Here is a 22,067-nt window from a genome sequence, read left to right as displayed (position 1 = left end):
ATCACACCATTGTCCACTACGAGCAACACCGGAGTAGACCTAAAACCTCACACACTTGCCATCGTAGTGCATCATCACTAGACCAGCATGAACCACCACTGTTGCACTCGCTAGGTCAAAAGACGTGAACTCCGCTCAAGCCACAAAAAATTACAACAACCCAGATCTGCACTGCTCTAGCAGCTCTAGCCACCACAAGATCCACCCTGCCCAAATGTTGGAAATTGCTACACCTTGCTAGAAAAGGCATGCCCAAATCGCTTGAAAATGCACACGAGCATATCAACACTCACCAGAGCTCTCACCATCATCATTCGAACTCCACCTATTGTAGTAGATCAGACACCTATCACATGGAGATCTATGAACTCAAAAACCACTAGACCTCCAAGCGCACACCACACAATCATAGATTTACGAGCTATAGTGAACCAATAATCGAAATAGATATGTAAACCGTAGAGCACTTCCTCCACAAATCTGTCGCAAACCACAACTCACATAGATCAAATCTCCATCACTCATCACTAGTCGAACCATGTGAACACCAACCGCGACCTCCACTGCAAATCTAGGAGCACCCTCGACTGATAATGCGAGCTCCACTACAAATCCAGTGCAACTCAGAGTCCTTGCACGTCCAAGAGCCTATCTCCAAATTCACCACTCCAACACGACGCTAACAATGATATTTTCATCAAATTTCTTATTGCAACTTCAACAAACAAGGATGATTCTCCAGCAACAAGAAACTCATCTTTTCTTATCTGGAAGATTATACTAAACTGTAATCATAGATCGTATTATGAATATCCTATCGAACCATAAGCTTTAATACCACTTGTTGGAAAAAAAACATATCGCCTTTACCTTGAGAATCACCCTACTCACAAAGAAATATATAAACATAAGGATACACAAACAATATAATGTGGAAACTCCAAATCTGGAGAAAAAAACCATGGTCGTTATCTAAAGTCAACTAGAGAATAACATTATGTTAAAGTATTTAGAACACAAAGACAACACTCTCTCAAATCCTTTGACCCCAAGTACACTCACACACCCTAAAGAAAGAATTTAACTAAACCTCACAACACTACCAAAAGAGTATAACAAAAGCCAAACACTGACTTAAAGTGTCTTATACTTTGAGTGACTAAAACCATGAATCTAGAGTTCATTATACAACCACCAACATCCACTCCCTTGCTTATCCTAGGTGATGTGGGACTTTACAGGATGCATAATTTTCAATCATACTTAATAGAAGAAGTGTTGCTAAGTGACATGAATTGAAAGATAAGTTCGAACATAAAAGTATCGAGTGTTTATAGAATCAAGGAGGGTTTAAAATCCTTTCTATTTTTCCTTTAGATTGGGAAGAGGATTTGAGGAAAGATTTGAGAAGATGAATAGGGGATTATGGTGTTGTTTGGAGTAATAGATAGATGAAGGGATTTGAAGGAAGAATTTGTGAATAATTTAATAGATGTAATTGTTAGAAAAAATGTATAAATAAATTTAAATATAAGATTACTATTTTTCTCCTATAATTAAAATAAAGTTAAAATAAATGAAATTTCGTTAAAATTAATTTTAAGTTAATAGAAAATATAATGAATTTATTAAAATAAACATTTTAGTAAATGTAAATTTAAAATAATATATGATTAGTTGAAAATAATTTGCTTTTAAATATTTAATTAAAAAAATTAATAATATCAACAAGTAATTAATTTTGTCACTATTAAATTTATTAGTATTTTAAACAAAATTGGAAAATGAAATTGTATGCAAATATTGTTAAAATAGTAAACAATCTTTCATCCTTGAGGCAAGGATTTTGTGAAAGGGGGCATTTGTTATTATGGGATTTTGAATGTTGTCAATTTAATCGTATTACTAATCAAAATAATTCAATATAGTTTCTTCTCCATCAAATTCACGACAACATCATTGTTATTACAATGATGTTCAACAAGAACGTGAAGACCTAGTTGAAGCAAGTGAAATTTCAAACTCCATCAAACATGTCAATATGTCATGACATTTATAAGGTTGAGAGTATTATTTAACTTATGTGGAAGTTGGATTTCCTCTTCTTCTTTTTCTTGGTCGATTAGTGTGTTTTCAAGTTACATTTATTTTAATATTTTAAAATATATTAAAGAAATTTTTAATATATGTGTAACTTAGAAATATAATAAAAGAATAATAAAAAAAAACTCAATAGAAAATTGAGACTCGGTGTGGTCGTAACTATAGTAAGTATACAATATGTGGACATTATAAAAGTTCATATAAGAATTCCTGGCAGTTATTTTTTAACAGATGGCGGTGAGATTTTGTATCAGAAATTTGACTCCAGGTTATAGAAATTCCACATCATGTGCAGGGTTCCTAAGAACTATTGGTCCCATGCATTTCTCTTCCACAAGCTCAAGTTAGCCAAATTGCTCAATTATTATTACATTGAGGACAAAAAAATCACCATTAATGCTGTTCTTTTTGTCCTTCATCATATGGTTAGAGGCACATCTCTATCACAACACATAAAATCTCATGCTATCATAGAAGCAATGCAAATTTGACATTGCTAAGTAGATTTCAGATATAAATTACTTAAAGATGAGATAAGACCAAATTACTTCCTGTACTTTTAGAAGAAGAAAAAAATTAACTAACCAAATATCAACAGTGACAGTTTTAGCAGTTACAGTAATGATGAAAATTCAAACCAAGGTTGTGTACAGAAGTCAAAAGGCACTACTTGCTTATCAATTATCATGAACCATATGTGAAACCTGAATCAATCTCTCTAAGCTTTTACTAGTGTACTAAAGAAGAGGCTATCAATGGCTATGGGGTTGGCCATAGCAAGTGAAAATGTCCAAAGCAATGGTAAGATAACCCTTTATGTTGTGCTGTCTTGCATGATGGCTGCCATGGGAGGTTTCATCTTTGGCTATGACATTGGAATAGCTGGTGGGGTGACCTCAATGGAGCCATTTCTGAAGAAGTTCTTCCACAAAGTGTATCTCAAGAAAGAAGAAGCCAAAGTCAGCAACTACTGTGTATTTGATAGTCAACTCTTGACCTCTTTTACATCATCTCTCTATGTTGCTGGCCTTGTTACTTCCTTCTTTGCTTCTTATGTCACCAAAGCCTTTGGCCGCAAACCATCCATGGTGGCCGGCGGCGCCGCCTTCCTGGCCGGTACTGCTTTTGGAGGTGCAGCTTTTAATGTGTACATGCTCATAGTTGGTAGACTTTTGCTTGGAGTTGGAGTTGGTTTTGCAAACCAGGTAGCTACCTTTTCCTTCATTTTTCTGCATTATAACAAGCATTTCAGATATTTAGTACAACTTACAACTTAAGATTCAATTGGAGACTAGACAGTGCTTGTCTAGCCAACAAAATGAAGAACTTCTTGGAAGATTAAAACTATGTAATTTACTTTCCTGAAATTTAGGATCTAGCTTCTTTTTTTGCGAAGTTCATTTAGACTGTTGAAGACAAAATGAAAATAAAAGAATAACCATTGATTATGATTTATTTAATGCTGGCATAGCTTTTAGGACTTTTGGTAATTCTCATGCTTTCTAGAATAAGTTGGGGATGTCTACTTTACTGCAAACTTGGCTCAACCATCTCACATACGAACATTTTCTTAGTTATTTTACCAAATCAGAATGACAAGACAGTAATTTCTTTCAGATTTTGTACTGATTCTGTAGGCTGTTCCTTTGTGTCTATCTGAAATGGCACTACCACGACTAAGAGGGGCAACTAGCAATGGCTTCCAATTAAGCCTTGGCATTGGTGCTTTGTTTGCTACCCTAATCAACTATGGAACAGAGAAGATTAAAGGTGGTTGGGGTTGGCGTGTTTCCCTAGCCATGGCAGCAGTGCCAGCCTCAGTGCTAACACTTGGTTCACTTTTCCTCCCTGAAACTCCAAACAGCTTAATCCAACGAGGCCATGACCATCAAAAGGCCAAGTTACTACTTCAGCGAATTCGAGGCACAGAAGATGTGCAAGCAGAACTTGATGATCTTATAACAGCAAGTTCTTCAAAAGCCAACAACGAACAATCATTTAAGACCATTTTGAAACGAAGATATAGGCCTCAGCTTGTGATGGCAGTAGCTATACCATTTTTCCAGCAAATGACAGGGATAAATGTGATTGCTTTCTATGCCCCTTTACTTTTTAGGACAATTGGGTTGGGAGAAAGTGCATCGCTGTTGTCAGCTGTGATGACGGCAGTTATAGGTACTGCCTCAACATTCATATCAATGCTCATAGTTGATAAACTAGGAAGGAGAGCCTTGTTCATTATTGGGGGCATTCAAATGTTTGCATCACAGTCTATAGTTGGTGGCATAATGGCCTTTCATCTGAAAGATCATGGTGGATTAAGCAAAGGGTATGCTTGTGTGGTTTTGGCTATGATATGCATATATGTTGCTGGGTTTGGGTGGTCATGGGGGCCATTAGGTTGGTTAGTGCCAAGTGAAATTTTTCCTTTGGAAATTAGATCAGTAGGGCAAAGCATCACAGTGGCAGTGAGCTTTATCTTCACTTTTGCTGTTGGTCAGACTTTTCTGGCCATGCTTTGCCACTTGAAGTCTGGGATTTTCTTCTTCTTTGGAGGATGGGTGGTGGTCATGACTCTATTTGTGTATTATCTTCTGCCAGAGACCAAAAGTCTGCCACTTGAACAGATGGAGAAAGTGTGGCAAGAACATTGGTTTTGGAAGACAATAGTGGCTGAAACGAGTGATAAAGAGCATAAACGTGAGATATGAATATAATACTTGAAGGAAATTCTAAATCAAATCTTCTACTGATGTTAGCTTAAACATTTGTCTGTATATCGTTACCTCGACTATAAAGCAACACAATGATTTTCAGTTTGAAAAGTTAGATTCTAATAATTAAAACAGTTTTCTCCACTTTTAAAGTATACTTCTTAGTTGACAGAAGAAGTGCTGGCAAGTAACATGAATTGGACGACCAAATTCAAAGATGAAAGTATCAAGTGTTGATAGAATCATGGTGGTTTTACAATCCTTACCATTTTTTCTTAAGAGTAGTTTATGGTAGAAATGATTATTACTTGATATTGAATAAGAGATCTACTCTGCTTGAATTTGCAGAGATATAACTTCATCGGTATATAGGGTGGAAAACTAAGAATAAATTCCGATGTGACTGAGACATGTTCATCCCCATTCATTTCAAGCACTTTTTCTATACTTCATGCATTATCTAAATCACAAAAACTGACAGTAACGAGTTGTAAGTCACTTTTCTTATTACTTGGGCAGACAACATTGAAACTGTAGTATGAAACTCATGCAAACATTGTTACAATTGTAAACAATCTTTCAATCATTGTTAATTGAAATATCAAATGCAAGAATAATATTACAATAAAAGAACATTTAAGCGCTATTAATTTTCCTACTGATTTGAATTCATTTGTTGGGAGATACTCATTTCTTGAATAGTTTCAGTCTCAGGGTAGCACAGTAAAAACTTCAACGTCTTTCATTGCAGGGCTCCTTACTGAGTATTGAAATGTCCAACCATGGCAGGCACCAGCATGCTCCCCCTTTTTATTGAGGGCAACAACGGCTCCCAAAAAATCTGGAAATTTTCTTGCTATTCTTGCCATTGCATCTTTGGCAGCAAGTTTGGGCTCCATTCCCAACCTCATACTTTCCACAACTTGATAGCTGAAATTGAATAGAAGTATTCATCTAGATATTCATAACTGAAAACACATAAGAATATTCAATTGAAGTGTTACTATACAAGATTAAGACTGCTTGAAAGTTGAAACTACCACGGTAAAGAATATGTTGTTTACAGGTTAATGCACTAGAAAAATAAGTTTAATATATATATTACTTGCAAAATAAATTATCATCTACCTATTATTAACCAAGAACATCACATGATAGACCAGTTATGCTCACCCCAAATAGCAGTTGCTTGCCAAAATTAACAAGCAACAGATATGCAATAAAGATAAGACACAATCAAATTGTCAGTGTGAGTATATGCCAATATGCATAACTTTCTGAAGACAATCTAAGAAAAAGCAACTCATTATGTAAACTGGAGAAACCAGAGACTTTCTATGCTACCATGGAAGGAAGCGCATCATGATGTCACCATCCCCAGTAGCACAACATGCACCAACTTCCTCTACAGCATATGCTGAGGATCCAGCTATGGGGCCATCACCTACCCTGTAATCAAAAAAATAAATTAATTATAAGAATCAGCGAGAGAACATACTGAGGGTGATCAATTTCTGCTGCATTAACTTGGTGTGCAGTATATATCCAAAGAGGATATGTATTTGGAATTGACAGAAGCACTTTCCCCTAATGAAAACACTCCTAGGAGAGTTATATGAATAAAGACAGGACAGTCTAATTTCTAAAGCCATTCCTTCTCTAGTTAAGTATAAAACAGTCATGATAATTAATGGAAATTGGTCATAATCAGAATAAAAAGGACTAAAAACCAATTTCATGTGACTTCAACAAAATCAAGATAATTTAACTTGAAAAGGAAGAAAGATTTGGCCATTCAAGAAACGAAAAGATCAGTCCACTTCTAAAACTGGCACATACAAGGTTACCTGCCAGGAATCTTGAATGTTGCCCCATTAGTTGATGTGCCAACGGCAATGTGTCCCATCTGTGCCAGATAGAACTTGTCATTTGCATACATAAAGTTATGTCTAAAATTCAATTTTATGCTAAACCTTACTCTATCAATAACAGCCATGGATATAGTATCATGGCTATGAAGACCAACACGAGGTAACCCAGAATTAGTGGTCAGCATATGACCAGTACTGGAGCATGTTTCACCAGGATGCTGCAGGTAATGTGTTGGACTATAAGGACCACAACTATTTGTAGGTGACACATTTTTCCTGAAATTTGGTTGACAACGACCATCTTTCCATTTGGTCCACTTCTCCATAGATTCCGGTGAACTCAAGTTTGTAGGTCCCGGAAGACCCATTGAAATAGCAAATTCTGATGCTTTCTCTCCTACAAGCAAAGTATGTTCAGTGTGTTGCATCACTAACCTGGCAGCCTTGATTCCATCAGTTACGTATCTCATGGCTGCAACAGCTCCTACTTCCATTGTCAACTGTGTGTCCCCTTAGCAGAAGATGGGTCAAAAAATCATGCCAGATCAAGAAAAAGTAATATGCATGACACAAAATAATTAGCAGATCAAGAACATGGTAATTCGTAGCTACCCCATCCATGATCAGAGCATCAATTGTAGTTTCTCCATTCTCATCTGGACTTCCACCTGGACCAACTGTTCAGAATAGGATATTCAAAAGGCATGCATACATATGATGAAGACATGAAGAAAAAAGTCAAAATGGAATCTCAAGATGGTGAAGGATTTTTAACAGAATGAACAAAAACAGAACAAAAACAAAAACCAGAACCAAAACTCTGTCTTATTCATTCATATAGGAGTAAAAACACAGAATTTTTCAAAACTCTTCCCTTCCCACGAAACAAGCTTTATTACCAATTTCAACCTTTCCAAGTAGATTATTTTCATAAACCACAACACAACAAGTCACACTTGAAAAGCAAGTTTGCTAAGTAATGTCAACTAACCATAACGTCAAGTAAATATTATTTTGTGTCAGTGCAGGAGGGACTAAAATAGTAAAATTTTACATTTGAGAAGCCATAAAGACAAATAAAATAAATATAGTGCAGGACTGGCAGCATGTTTAAGATAATGACTTTGTGAGCCTAGGATTAGTATCAATCCAATAAGCACTAGATAAGAATGGATGAAGCTCTCAGCAAAAATCAACTATCAAATACTTCAAAATCACAACACGGAGAGATAAGTTCACACCCAATCTACAGTTTCCATTGAACCAATAGGCAAAGTAGGTTCAAATATTTCATATTGAAAAGTCCTTATCATGTTCCAAACATTCAAGTTCCAACCTGTTCCATCACACCTGAGTTCCTCACAGGCAGAGCAACCCTCAACCACGGAATCCACAGCCGAGGAGCCACCATCAACAGCCTTCCATGCAGCTCTGACAGCCTCAACGAAGGGCCACGTGCTCACAACCAAAGGGTACTCTTCCGATTGCACGGTTTCATTCCCCACCACCTGGTTACAAACAACACCATCACATCAATATTTGCCTAAAGTGGAAAAAGTTAAGATTTTTAGTGTTGGAACTCATTGATTACTTCTACTCTGATTAGAGAAATGATTTGAGAGTACCACAGAGAATAGAGGGAGAAGGAAGATAATGACGAAGGACTTTGAAGGCATGGAGATGGATTGGTGATGGAGGTTGTCCCACTGTTCTCCAAGGTCTCTGAAATGCATTAAGAGCAAACCCAATTTGGAGATTTTTGATTGGGATAAGGGAACACTTTCCAAGACATTCAAGACACTATTGTTGGAAATATTGCAGAAAAAATAATACAGAGATCAAATGGAAACAATACATTAGAATATAATTTGATTTGAAGATAATGAATAAGATATTCTATTGTTAAAAGAGTAAAAGCACTTAATCAGATTCAATAATCAATGACTAAGGGAAATATCATCAACCTGGTTTTCTGGTTTAACAACTCCACTTCTTCCAAAGCTAGATCGACAACAATGAAAGTAATTTTAAGGGTTTAAATACGTTTTTCTCTCTCACTTTCGGTGAATTTTAAAATTTATTTATTTTAAAATTTTGGATTAATTTAATCTTTTAATTTTTAAAATATGTAAATTTAATTCTTTTAATCAGATTTTATGAGGTTTATTTGACATTTCAAGCGTCTTTCATAAAAATGTATCAAATAGTCTAAACAACTCAGATACAATCTTGAAATACGTACGAAACATCAAATAAATCTAACAAAATTTGATTAAAATGACTAAATTCAAGTATTTTGAAAGATAAAAAACTAGATTGATCCAAAATTTCAAAATGAACTAATTTTAAAATTCATTGAGAGGTAAGGAACCAAAAGCATATTTAACTTCTATTAAATGTTTATACGTAATTTAATATTGATTTTAATTTTTTTAAAATAAAATTTTAAGAAAACAAATTATTTAAAAAATGGTTTTAAATTTGAAATAATTTAAAAGTAGTATATATGTTTTGAGAACTTTCTTTTTTAGAGAAGACATGTTGAAATATTTTGTATTTCATGAAATATTTTGTATTCAATGAAATATTTTGCAGAACAACAATTCCGGAACATTTACGAGGTGCAGTTAGCAATTATGGAATTATAGAGGTGCAGAAAGCAAAAGTGTGCTGCTAGTCCAGCCCGTGATAAATTAATTAATTTTTGTTAGAGGTTCTCTTCTTCCAAATTGGACGACCATTAATTACTCCCAGAGAATAATCGTATAATTTCGTTTGAGACAATACTCCCATCAATTTTCTACGTTCTTTTTTTCAAACTTGTACAATTTCCAATTACGACACCTGCTATTATTATTATTTTCTTCCTTCTGTATTCTTTGAAACTACTCATTGAAGAAAAATTCTTGAAAATATCTGTCAAACAATAATTCTAAGAATACTTTAATTATATATAGTTATTCTAACCTCTATACATAATACAGTTATTATGGTTTACTAATTAGCAATATAAGTTGACTTTGCCAGAAGAGTAACTTTTTTTTTACACATGAACGGTGAGGTTTTCGAAATTCACAAAAAAATAAATAAAGAAGTGAAAAATAAAATAAAATTTAGATGTTTTTTCTTTATTGTTTGTTTTTCTCTTGCAATTACAACAAACGATAAACGATGTCATAATAATAAATAAAAATAAATAAAAGTAAGAAAAGTAGAAGAATTTATTTAAAGGAAGAGAAAAAAAAATTTCCTGAGTTGGTTGGTATGCTGCCATAGTTGCTACCTTCATAGCATGCCTTTTGCATATACTTGATCGGATCTATTAACCGAACGAACCCTAACCAGTCTTTTTTAGGTCGCTATTTCTCCATTTCTCTTCCGTTCATCGGCGATGGCGTCGCATTTGCTCAATCACTCAGCCAAGGTGAATCATATTCTACCTCTCTACCTACCGTTATCATTTCTCGCGTTTTAATGCAAACAAACCATTTCTTTTTTCTGTTTATTTAATGCTTTCTGTTGGATTCAGGTGAAAAATGTTTCCAAGTTGGTGCACCACGAGCGTTATATCTTGGCGCGTTGGTTTTCCGGCGATGCTCAATCCTCTCTCAATAGGAGGCGCGGTAATTGCTTGGTTCTTTGGTTATTTCTCAATTGCAACTAAATTCATAGCAAACTTATTTGTAAATTTGGAATTCTGTGTTGGATTGACCTGATTAATCATTCCTGCGAAACTTTGAATTTAGAAATGGGAATAGTGTAGAATGCTTGATTTGTTATAGGTGTATTGGCAACCAGTTGGTGTTTTTAATTAAGGTGTTTGTGAGTGAGCAGCAAGTATAAGTGTAACCGTATAGTTTGTATTGGAGAGGTTTGAAGTGATATTAGCATATTCTGGTGTTTGGGAGCCATTTGAAAGCTTGGTGAATGGTGTTCCTTAAGTTTTATTTTCTATGTTACTAATTGTAGTTGGTTATTTGTTTAGATGTACGAAAAACTCAGCTCCCTGAATCTTCAACAAGAAACAGTGTCTTTGAACCGGTCGTCAACTTTACTGTGAGTAGAGCAAATTTACATCAAAACTAAACAATATATCACAAGTTTTTTTTTGTTTCTGCCTTCAATATCTCTCTTTCTTTTCCTTGCCTACTCTACTGCTTTTCACTTCCTCTTCCTCAGCATTTGTATATTTTCAGCTGACTTGTACTTTATTTTTGACATAAACTTTCATTTGGTACGCAGAAGAGAAGCATCTCCATGGCTAGTATTAGAAGGGGTTCCATTATGGGGTCTGGGTACACCGGAGAGATTTCACCGTATGTCACTTTATGTTATAATAATTTGTTTTTTCCTTGCATATGTCTTGCTTCAAAAGGGATTGACAGTAGCTTTTTAATTTTCAATGAACCGTGTTCTCAAAAAGAAGTTCACAGGTGCTGTCAAGGAGATGCTATGCATCAGCCTCAGGTACAATCAATGGATCTTTGGACTGTTAATTTTATTTCCTCCATGTTCTTGTTGGGTGTTACATTAAGCCTTTCAAAATGTTCCTTGTTGACTATTTATATTTTGATCTTTTATTTCATGGGTCCTGATGAATTTGTTTAAGCTTGATGTCCTTTAATATGGATGATTGGATAAGTAGCTTGGTTAACATGTTCACTGGGTTTTTGCTTTGCATTTAGTTAGTCATCCATATATCAAAGATTTGAAATATGGGTGATGCTTATCACCTATGTGGGGCTTTTAATGCTTTTTTATGTCCTACAGTGCTGCATATCTGACACTTTCTCAGTTTGGCAAATTAAATTTTGAAATTTGATTGAAATGGAAGATGGGTGTTGGACATTTGAAGCTGCATTTAACCGACTGCATCTTTTCTCCTGTAATGTTATTTTTTATAGTGTAAATTATAAATAGAAGGAGAAATGTACTCTGTTGCAAATTGCAAATATAGAGCTACCTCAGGTAATCTTTGCTAGAGTATCTAACTACTCACTGGTGTGTCCTTGACCTTGGATTGAGCTGAGACTTTTTTAAACGGGGTCTTTTGATAATATGCTAAGGGCATCTCCACCATTGGTTATGGAGAGCAGTTCTTACCAGTTAAGAATTGTCTGTGCTTTTTGTAAAAGCAACCGCTGGACCTTGTCAAGCATCAAGCACATTGTGTAAGTGCACTCGAAAAATTGCTTTTAATAAAGATATAAGGTAATATTTACCCAAATAAAAAATAGAAATAAGATGCATTATTGACTAGATAAATAAATGTGTTGTATAAGAGTATATAAAGGGAGATGCTAGGTTGGAGATATGAACTTCTTAAATTATAAAACGTAAAAATAAGTGATGTGTGGTGATAAGACCCATTTAAGATGCATAAGAAATAAAAATACATTGGGTTGGAGATGGCGTAATAATCCTGTACCTAGTTCCCTAAAAGAAGTTGTTAGCTAGGGGTACAAGCATGGTTTATATCACTAATCTCCCGTATACAAGAACTCTTTCTGCATAGAGCATGGGGAATGCACTGTGCACACATATGATTTACCTTGTGCCACATTCAACTTATTTAAGAATAGGGTGGAAAGTTGAAAATCTTAACCACTTTATGTTGTAATAGGTGTTCTAATCTCAAGCCTTTTTGGTGGAGATACAAGTGTGAATGGTTTTACATCTGTCTAACATTACTAGACTAAATGTAATGTTTCTCTAACTTGTCAACAGTTATGAGTCTTTTCACATCATGCCACAGCTTGTGCTTCTCTATCATTTGTGTTTCCTTACAGGAGATGCCATGCACTTAATTGGTTGTTAGCTAAAAATATAGTTTTTAGGATACAAGAATTGTATTTTTCAAAAAGTTTTCACAGTCTTACACCTCTCCTTAAGCTTCCCTTTTTCTTTATTTTATTTAATAGAATACTATGTTTTGAGACTATATAAATAATAGTGTACTTATTGATTTAATCACCAACACTGGTGAATATATTTCAGATTTACCCCCTCACCAGGAAATTGGAATGCCTTCTCTCTCACCTACAATGACAGAGGTTTCTACTTTTCTGAATCAAATGATATTGTCATATAGTGGGTCATGGTTTCTCCTAAAGAATTCCCAATTATATACAGGGTAACATTGCAAGATGGTTGAAGAAAGAAGGTGATAAAGTTTCTCCTGGTGAAGTTCTTTGTGAAGTTGAAACTGTATGGTTCTTGTACCAGAGACTTGACACATAATACCTCTATTAAGGTTCTTATGCAAACATTGACATAAATGTATTTCATAGGATAAAGCTACTGTTGAAATGGAAAGTATGGAAGAAGGTTATCTGGCCAAGATAGTTCGTGGAGATGGGGAAAAAGAAATTAAAGTTGGTGAGGTATTGATATCTTTTGACTCTCTCCTCCTCTCTTTTTTGAAAGGGACTTTTTATTTATTGTTCCACAGTTTGAAATTGCAAGAAACATATATTTTTTACACTCCGGACTCTATTGACATATGGAAGGCATCACTATTGGTAACATGAAGAACTTCTTTCATAGGTAATTGCTATAACTGTTGAAGATGAGGGGGATATTGGAAAGTTTAAAGATTACAAACCTTCATCATCTGAACCAAGTGCGCCTCCTGCCAAAGAAACATCTGAGCCATCCCCACCAAAGGAGGTGGCAAAGGAGCCTGCTCGAGAACCTGAGGCAAAGGTTTCCAAACCTAGTGTACCAACTCCATCTGGAGATCGCGTATTTGCTAGTCCCCTTGCTAGAAAGTTGGCTGAAGAGAAAAATGTCAGTTATCAATAACAAATTATATGGTTGAAGGTCTTTCAGGAAAAACCTGGATAATCTATTTCCCTCGCTGGTGTAGGTACCTCTCTCTAGCATTAAAGGAACAGGACATGAAGGACTCATTGTGAAGGCTGATATTGAAGATTTCTTAGGTATAATTCTTTCTATTTATATATTAATTTGTCTGTATACTGTACTTATTATAGTGGAAACACTTCATTGTTATGCTAGATAATGCCTCACTTTGTCTTGCTTGCTCTAGGATATCTTACCATGTGTGGCTGATTAAATTGATTATATTATAACCCTTTTTGGCTTCTGATCCAGCTTCTAGTCAAGTTTCCGCACCCTCAAAGGCCAAGGGTCCAACAGACGCAGCTCTGGATTATATCGACATTCCTGTCTCTCAGATACGGAAGGTAATTTGCTGAAGAAGTCTGAAATTTTATTAGATGATATTTCTGTTTCAAGTGTAAATCAAAGACCAGTTTTTGGACCTTGTCACATGATGTTCTAATTTTGTTGTGAACTTTCATACGGGTTCTTGGTACTTTTGCTAATAACTTCTGGCATATTTTATTTTCTCCTTCTGTGTGTTTGCTTCTATGTTCTGATCATAATATATGTTGTGTTGCGTAAACATGACGGATGTTTTAAATAAAACCATGTATTTTTACAGGTCACAGCTTCACGGCTGTTATTATCAAAGCAAACTATTCCTCATTACTATTTAACAGTGGATGCATGCGTTGATAAACTCATGAGGTAATTCTCCATAATCAATAATATTTGAAAGATTTACCTGCCATACATATTATTTCTGATAATTGAAACACTTTGTCTACAGTTTGCGGGGCAAACTCAATTCATTGCAAGAAGCCTCTGGTGGCTCCCGCATTTCAGTTAATGACCTTGTAATCAAGGTATTGGATTTTTATCTGACTATCTGTTCTTGTCTTCTTGGTTGCTTATTTGGTGCTTAATAAGTAGGGAAGGTCAACATCTTATCTAAGAAATACTACTTGTGGAATGCTTTATGACAGTTAAAATGAAATCATATTAAATGACCTTTCTCTTATTTGATGTTAGCTTGACCAATCTTCCTAGAAGGGACCCCTATTGTGTCTCTTTGGCTACATTAAGATCATAGTAAAACAGAACCAAATTCAGACTAACTTTTATTAAATAGATTGTGAGCTAAATAATATTATGCAAAATATGAAATATGTTGGATCCTTTGCTTGCCTTGGAGGCAATGTAAATGATTTTTCTGTCTCCCATGTGTGTGCTAACTAAATGTGTGTAGGGGATATCGACTATGTGTATTAACTAAGTTATGTATTGCGTCTGGTTACAACCCTTCCATTTCTTTCTTCTCTTTGTTATGATAAAAAGTCTGCAAAAAATCACACAAGTTTTCATAAAATCTTATTTATAACTAACTACAAACTAGAATAAAATTATAACAAAATGGAACTAACTTAACAATAAATAAATAAAAGGAAGATAATTGGTGTTCATTGAATAAAAATTAAGTGTACACAACAATTATCAGTTGTGAAAATGCAGAATGCACTATAGTGAAATGGATTCTAGCCAAATGTTGTTACATGGCTCAACCTTCAAGGGGAGGGTTCAGCTATCTGGCTTGCAGTTATGGCCCAAAACCCTTGTCTCACAAATCACTAAAAGAGGTCTTTTAGCTTAAGTCGGTTCTATGAAGGAGATATTAACCAAGTTATGTATACTATGTGGTCACAAATTCATACCTCGTTGCCAGCATTGTAAAAATAGTAGTACAAGAAACTGCGTTTTATATCTGTGCCTTTGATTTTAGGCTGCTGCATTGGCTCTCCGCAAAGTTCCTCAATGTAACAGTTCATGGGCAAATGATTATATTCGCCAGTAAGTCTTTTAGTTTTTCATTATTGCCTTCAAATTTGTGGATTACTTTAATTGTTAAGTTTGTTATTTTGTTTTTGTGCAGGTATAATAATGTGAATATTAATGTAGCTGTGCAGACTGATAATGGGCTCTTTGTTCCAGTTATCAGGGTGAGCAAGGGCCTCTTTCTAGTATTTGAAATACATTCTAGCGTATATTCCAATTAAAGGTCATCATTTTGACCTATTCATAATACATGCAGGATGCAGACAAGAAAGGCCTCTCTACGATAGGGGAGGAGGTCAAAAAATTGGCAAAGAAAGCCAAAGAAAACAGCTTGAAACCCCAAGATTATGAGGTTATTGGAGTTTGACGTTTATTTTTATTCATCTATGAATAAAGACTACTTGGGCTGGTTTTTAAATTCTTGGGTTGAATTGCATTACAGGGAGGTACGTTTACAGTGTCTAACCTGGGAGGGCCATTTGGTGTCAAACAATTCTGTGCAATCATCAATCCTCCTCAGTCGGGCATTCTTGCAGTTGGATCTGGTAAGAACAGTTTTGCATTTCCCCCTTTTATTTCTTATATCAACTGCAATCACTTTTCTCTTAATGATACCTTCGTATGAACAGCTGAGAGGAGGGTCATTCCGGGATCAGGCGCTGAAGAATTCAAGTTTGGTTCTTTTATGTCTGTGACCCTCAGTTGTGATCATCGTGTTATAGATGGTAATCATTCTTAATCTTAAATGTTTTTTTAACTCAAAATTAAGCTAATTTTGTGGTAAAACATGCCAACGATACACTTGTTCTGTTCAGGTGCAATTGGTGCGGAATGGCTAAAAGCATTCAAGGGCTATATTGAAAATCCAGAATCCATGTTGTTGTAAGAGCAAGTAGAAGTCATAAATTATACTGTAAACGGGGGATGAGGTTTTATTCACTCGGGTATTTCTATAGTCCCATTTGGGTTTGGTTGATTGTGTCCCTGACCAATTTTTGGTTGAAGTGTTTAGTCACTAAAAATAATTTTTGGAGAAATGTAATTTTTTTAATAAGAGGGTAGATGAGGCATTTAATTTAAACCCACCAATTGTGCTCACATTAGATGCTGCCCCAGATACACGGCTGATTATGTAACATGTTCTTTGTTTATGTTCCAAATATTTGAAAGAATAGTATGTTTTTCATTTAGTTGGCTTTAATTTGATAGTTATTGTCTTTTCAATTAAAATGCCTTTATAATTGTAGATTCTACGTCAATTGGACATTCAATATCAGTTTTCCTTGTGAGATATTATGATTTTTAAAACTCGACTTGTTTCAGGTATTATCTATAGATTTTTTTATCCAATCATGGAGCATTCCTTCAATAAATAATATTTGCATTGATACATTGTTATTCAATTATAGAGTATGAGTGCTAATTAATTTATTGTACTAATACTTTGTTTGGAGTCATTATACATTATACTTAGGGATGACAATTAGGGCTTGGCCCGTGAGCCCAGTCCGCAGGCCCGCAGAAAAAAGTGGGGCGGGCCAGGATAGTGAGCCCGCAAGCCCGTGCGGGCTCAGCCCGCATAGGTCCGTGGCCCGCGCGAGCCGGCCTGCAAGCCCGCATAAAATTTAAAAAAAAAAAAGAAAAACTTGCACTTGTGTATATTAATTACTTCTTTTATGAACTCTTGCATTAACATTTCAAATTTTTGTATAACTGGAAAAGACAAGTATTATGTAATTTTTAATGTGCTAAAATTTAAAGAATACATTGTGTATGTCATCAGAGGCGGAACAAGGTTGTGACATAGGGGAGCCAGGGCTCCCCCAACCATTTCTATTTTTGCTTTTTTTGTTATTTAAAAAATAATATTTATATATTATTATTTTATTTACATTAATTGATTTTTATTTTACTTTATTTTATATATTTTAAAAAAATATACTTATATATTGTTATTTTATTTATATATTATTACTTTATTTGTATATTATTATCTTATTTATATTAATTTAGTTTGGATTTATTTTTTAAATTTAAAAATCATATTTTTTTTCTCTATTATAATTTTTTATATTTTTTTATTTGGTTTTTCTCTTCCATGTTTTCATCTCTTTCTCTCATTTTATTTCCATCTCAATTTTCACCATCATTTCTTTATTATTTTCAAAATCAAATTGCACTACGACAAGATTGAAAAGTTAATGAATATTTTGAATAAAAAGTGATGTAAGAAATTACTTTTTTTTAATTAAAAATAATAATTTATATATAACAAATAAAATTTGGCCCCCCTAAAATTTTTGGTGAAGTTTCGCCACTGTATGTGATAGTATGAATATGATGAAAATGTTGAATTATCAATTTATCATCTAATTCTCCAAAGTCTTTATTTAATTTTGTGAACTTCTTAAAATTTCCCAATTTTTAAACATTGAAAGTTTTATCATAAAAAAAAAATAAAAAAAAAATAAAAAAAAGCGGGCCAGCCTGCAGGCCAACGTATATGCGGGACGGGCCAGAATATGCGGCCCGCATAAAATGTGCGGGGCGGAGCGGGCCGGCCCGCATTGCCACCTCTAATTATACTTTCTTATTTTAATTATATATTTGACTTTTATATTTGTGAAAAGTTTATCTTTTAGTCGCTACACATAATTTTAATTGTACATTTTTAGACTACTACTTTTATTGCTTAAATTTATAGAGATTAACGTAAACTAAAATAAATATACGAACTCAAGACTATATTATATATATATATATATATATATATATATATATATATATATATATATTTCGGATAACGAAGGAATAATTTTATTCTCATATAATAAAGATATTGTAACTTTAAAGGATTCTTTATGTAGAAAGTAAAAAATTCGTAAATAATTTAAAAAATATATCAATCTGGATTTGATTACTAAATTTTAATTAAGTCCATCTAAATAATGATTTGTAATGGTTGATTATTATCTTGTTATATTTGTAATGATTTGATTGGAATATTTAAAGCAATTTTGTCTAAAATAAAGGTACAAGGTATAGAAATAACAACAAAATTTCATAAATGATTTAAAGAATTAACAGATAATGTGTATATACATATATTAAATATAAAAAGTTAAAAGAAAACCGTCTAAAACATTTAATTTTCATAAAATCAACAAATTATCTCACAGATGATCTGTTATTTAGTTATTTAAAGAACTCATCCTCTCCATAATTTTCAATAATCTAAAATACATTAAAATTTATGTTGGATATGTTTTCTTTCTGGGAGTTAGGTATAACATTTGTTGTATATCTTCATTGTAAGTGTATGTCACCTTCTAACAATTTAAAATTTGATGTTTATAAGTAGTTTAATACATATTTTATTTTTTTAAATAAAAATTTAAAAGAAATAAATTATTTTAAAAACGGTTGTAAAGTTGAAATAATTTAAAACTAGTATACATGTTTTGAGAATACTTTTCTGAATGAAAACATGTTAAAATATTTTGTATTTCATAAAATATGAAATTGATTAACAAAGAATGTTAGAAACTTTCACAAAAGCCAACAAGGTCAAAATTGAGAAATGAAACAGAAGCAAAGAGGTAGATGCATTGAAATACTTTCTGTGGTAAATAATATAGGTAAGACAACATACATTTAAGCACAATCCAAGTATTATGAGATAGAGTCCACACTAAAAACTCATATGATAACTACTCCCAAAAAGAACAACAAAACAAATTGATCTCAGCATGTCATGTCACCGCATTATTAAGCCCTATAATGATGCAGAAAAGCCCTGAAATGAAGCACAAAATGTTAGGCACATACAATTTCATGGTGTTTCACCTTCTTTTGTGCAAGAGAGGTAGAAGCAGTTAAACAATTCCAATAATTTGAAGTTCAAATGAAAATGAAACCCAAATAACTCAACAGAGCTGAATGAACAGTGTTAGCCCCTGAATCCTAGCAGTTTTTATATCATGTCAGTAAAAGAAAAGAATGGAAATGAGTTCCAATGGTGTGGTAATGTATGCAAAATGTAAACAATTCAGCACTCAAATGTTTGTGTTGCAACCTAACTAATGTTCGTAAGAGAAATCTCATACTGAATCTACAAAATAGAAACTCTACCTTATTCATAAGATCAACCCTAAATTATACTCTAATGAAGAGAACATTCAATTATACTCTACTAACCATAAACTATACATTCCCATTGTCCCAATAATCTCTGTTAAAACTTGAAAAAGATAAATTGATATAACAGTATTACCATCATCATCGTCACGATCATCGATTAAGAGCCATGAGAAGGTTCTGTCCACCAGGCAAGTACGAAACATTGGGCGACTTCGCCAGCGTGGAGGCTATTTCCCTGGACGCTTCAATCCTCCTCAGTTCAATCAGCCCCATTCCGGCCGAGGCAGTAGCGTCGGAGATCAGCTTTGCCGCATCGCTCTCTCCCTCGGCACGGATAATCGCGGCCCGCCGCTCCTGCTCCGCCTTCATCACAACGAACTTGGACCGCTCCGCCTCCTGCTGCGCCACCTGCTTCTGCTCCACCGCGCGCGAGAACTCGCTGCCGTAGGAGAGGTGCGTGATGGCGACGTCATCGAGAACAATGTTGAAATCCTTCGCGCGGCGAATGAGACTGTCGCGGACAAGAGCGGATACCTGAGAACGGTCCGTGAGGAGTTGATCGGCGTTGAACTGCGCGACGACGGCCTTGAGAACCTCGTTGCCGATGGACGGAAGAACCTTCTCATCGTACTCAAGACCCAGGTTCTTCACAATGACGGGGAGCTTGCCGATTTCAGGACGGGAGAGGACGCGGAGTGTGAGGTTGACCATCTGAAGATCTTTGGTGCCGGAGATGGAGGAGAAGGTGTGAGGGCGTGTGCGGATGTCGAAGATGTAAGGCTTCTGGACCCACGGGATGAGGAAATGGGTTCCCTCGCCTACCGTGTCGTCGAGAATGCCTCGGAAACGGTCGAAGAGGACGGCACGCTGGCCGCCGTCGACGGTGTACAGGGAGGAGGAGAGGGCGGTGGCCGCCACGCCCAGGCCGAAGGCGGAGCGGGCGAGGTTAGTGAGGAATGATACGGCGGCTTGGCTGCTTCCCATTTCTGAAAGGGGTTAGGGTTTTGGTTGGTTTGCTCGATTTTCTTCGTTAGTTTGGGGGGTTTTGGGATCTTGCTCGTCTTTCTTTGTTAGTTTGATGGGGTTTGGAAATAAAATCCAGACTTATTTTTTTTCCTTGGAGAAGAGGTTATCTTTACTTTAATATATATTTTGTATATATTTTTTTGTAACTTTATATAGATTAACATAATTAAAAATAGGGTTAAGCATTGTTTTATCCTTCAAATCTTACTGAATTGTGAAATTACTTTTTTTTTCAAAACTTTATATCAATTTAGTTATTCATACGTAGAAATACGTAAATTTAGTATTTTTTACCAAATTTTATTAAGTTTATTTTGACATTTTAAACGCATTTTATGATAATATTTGAGTTAACATTAAAGTGAAAATGTGTCAAACAGTATAAATAATTCAAATACTATATCATGAAATGCGTTTGAAACCTCAGATAAACTTAATAAAATTTAGTTAAAAGTATTAAATTCACGCATTTTTTAAAGATGAATGACTAAATTGGTCAAAAATTTTGTAAAGAGACTAATTCTAAATTTCACTGAAACTTGAAGGATCAAAAACATATTTAACTCTTAAAAATATATCTATAACAATATATAAAGAAATTTCTTTTTTTGTGTCCATATTTCAAAATACCAATTTTATCCTTTAAATATAATTATTTATTAAATTTTTAAAAATTGACCGTTACTTTTACAAACTTTCTATAAAATTATCTATCTATATTTTTTGTTTTCTTCTTTATTTATGAACAATTATTCTTTCATATATTCTAATATATTTCACTTTATTTTTAATAAATATAATTTTATTTTATATATTAATTTAATAACATCTTATTAATATAATATTATTTAAAAAAGGCATAATAGCCGTGTTTATGTTAATTTATTTAAAGCTTATGGTTAAACAACATAAACCATACTTATCGAACTTAATGAAATAAAATAAAGTGATTGGAGATGTGTGTTAGGACTATGTGGACTCTCCCTAATTATATTTATTTCATTCTATTAAAAATGTGTGTATATAAAACAAAAAATATAAATTGATCGATATAAGAGTAAATAAATATATATATATATATATATATATATATATATATATATATATAAAAGTTAAGTTATTCTTTTGATTTAAGATATGTTTGAAAATTCAGAGAAATTATGAGTCTTTGGTAACTTGTTAGAAGCCACTCAATTTATGTTAGTGATATGTACAAATGTTTTTATATTATATAAATTAAATTGGAGGTATGGATACATTAATCGGAAAAAAAAAGTACCAACTAAAGAAAATATATCAAATTACAAATGTTGAAGATAGTAATTTTGTATGAAATTAAAGTAACTACTGGTCTTTCACAATTTTCTTCCTGCAATATAATTATTGAATTGAATAATGTAATTTCTTGAATAGTTTTGAATAACTAAAATATCTGTTTGAATTAAGTCTACTCTGAAGTGCCTTGCTTTTTAGGATGAAAATTATATTTACTTTTGGATTGGTCAAGGACTGGTCATACATATCTAAAATAATT

At 33.9% G+C, this 22,067-nt stretch overlaps 4 protein-coding genes across 16 annotated transcripts; 2 read left to right on the top strand and 2 right to left on the bottom strand.

The window, feature by feature from the left end:
• Positions 1-2,667: 2,667 nt before the first annotated feature.
• Positions 2,668-4,974, top strand: LOC114194000 (hexose carrier protein HEX6-like). Its single transcript, XM_028084023.2, has 2 exons — positions 2,668-3,308; positions 3,741-4,974. The coding sequence occupies exons 1-2, from the start codon at positions 2,859-2,861 to the stop codon at positions 4,812-4,814; spliced, it is 1,524 nt and encodes a 507-aa protein (XP_027939824.2). The 5' UTR covers positions 2,668-2,858; the 3' UTR covers positions 4,815-4,974.
• Positions 4,975-5,298: 324 nt separating this feature from the next.
• Positions 5,299-8,693, bottom strand: LOC114194008 (N-terminal nucleophile aminohydrolases (Ntn hydrolases) superfamily protein). 12 transcript variants are annotated; one of them, XM_028084066.2, is made up of 8 exons: positions 8,653-8,693; positions 8,314-8,410; positions 8,039-8,196; positions 7,301-7,365; positions 6,796-7,188; positions 6,665-6,723; positions 6,162-6,266; positions 5,299-5,747 (listed from the first exon to the last, which is right to left on the bottom strand). In XM_028084066.2, exons 3-8 carry the CDS (start codon positions 8,097-8,099, stop codon positions 5,528-5,530), a joined length of 903 nt encoding a protein of 300 aa, XP_027939867.2. In that variant the 5' UTR covers positions 8,100-8,196; positions 8,314-8,410; positions 8,653-8,693; the 3' UTR covers positions 5,299-5,527. The 12 variants fall into 12 exon arrangements, with proteins under 12 accessions (XP_027939867.2, XP_027939852.2, XP_085529315.1 ...); XM_028084051.2 differs by having other exon boundaries at positions 8,025-8,196; positions 8,653-8,688; XM_085673226.1 differs by lacking the exon at positions 8,653-8,693 and adding an exon at positions 5,946-6,005 and having other exon boundaries at positions 5,579-5,785; positions 8,025-8,196; positions 8,314-8,592.
• Positions 8,694-9,908: 1,215 nt separating this feature from the next.
• LOC114194883 (dihydrolipoyllysine-residue acetyltransferase component 2 of pyruvate dehydrogenase complex, mitochondrial-like) lies at positions 9,909-16,557 on the top strand. Of its 2 annotated transcripts, none has more exons than XM_028085296.2 (19): positions 9,909-10,112; positions 10,218-10,311; positions 10,674-10,744; positions 10,931-11,004; positions 11,115-11,155; positions 12,686-12,741; positions 12,821-12,895; positions 12,979-13,071; positions 13,235-13,477; positions 13,557-13,629; positions 13,805-13,896; positions 14,157-14,242; positions 14,325-14,400; positions 15,315-15,382; positions 15,465-15,531; positions 15,624-15,719; positions 15,810-15,912; positions 15,997-16,092; positions 16,183-16,557. In XM_028085296.2, exons 1-19 carry the CDS (start codon positions 10,080-10,082, stop codon positions 16,251-16,253), a joined length of 1,608 nt encoding a protein of 535 aa, XP_027941097.1. In that variant the 5' UTR covers positions 9,909-10,079; the 3' UTR covers positions 16,254-16,557. The 2 variants fall into 2 exon arrangements, with proteins under 2 accessions (XP_027941097.1, XP_027941092.1); XM_028085291.2 differs by having other exon boundaries at positions 11,112-11,155.
• Positions 16,558-18,948: 2,391 nt separating this feature from the next.
• LOC114178924 (prohibitin-3, mitochondrial) lies at positions 18,949-20,600 on the bottom strand. Its single transcript, XM_028065110.2, has 2 exons — positions 19,641-20,600; positions 18,949-19,163 (listed from the first exon to the last, which is right to left on the bottom strand). Exon 1 carries the CDS (start codon positions 20,489-20,491, stop codon positions 19,658-19,660), a length of 834 nt encoding a protein of 277 aa, XP_027920911.1. The 5' UTR covers positions 20,492-20,600; the 3' UTR covers positions 18,949-19,163; positions 19,641-19,657.
• Positions 20,601-22,067: the final 1,467 nt, after the last annotated feature.

The sequence above is a fragment of the Vigna unguiculata genome, chromosome 1 (assembly GCF_037176805.1).
Source record: "Vigna unguiculata cultivar grain cowpea cultivar isolate G323 ecotype 2 chromosome 1, ASM3717680v1, whole genome shotgun sequence".
NCBI classification, from domain to species: domain Eukaryota; kingdom Viridiplantae; phylum Streptophyta; class Magnoliopsida; order Fabales; family Fabaceae; genus Vigna; species Vigna unguiculata.
Note: the sequence above shows the minus strand (reverse complement) of the source record. Positions and strands in the feature narration are given on the sequence as shown.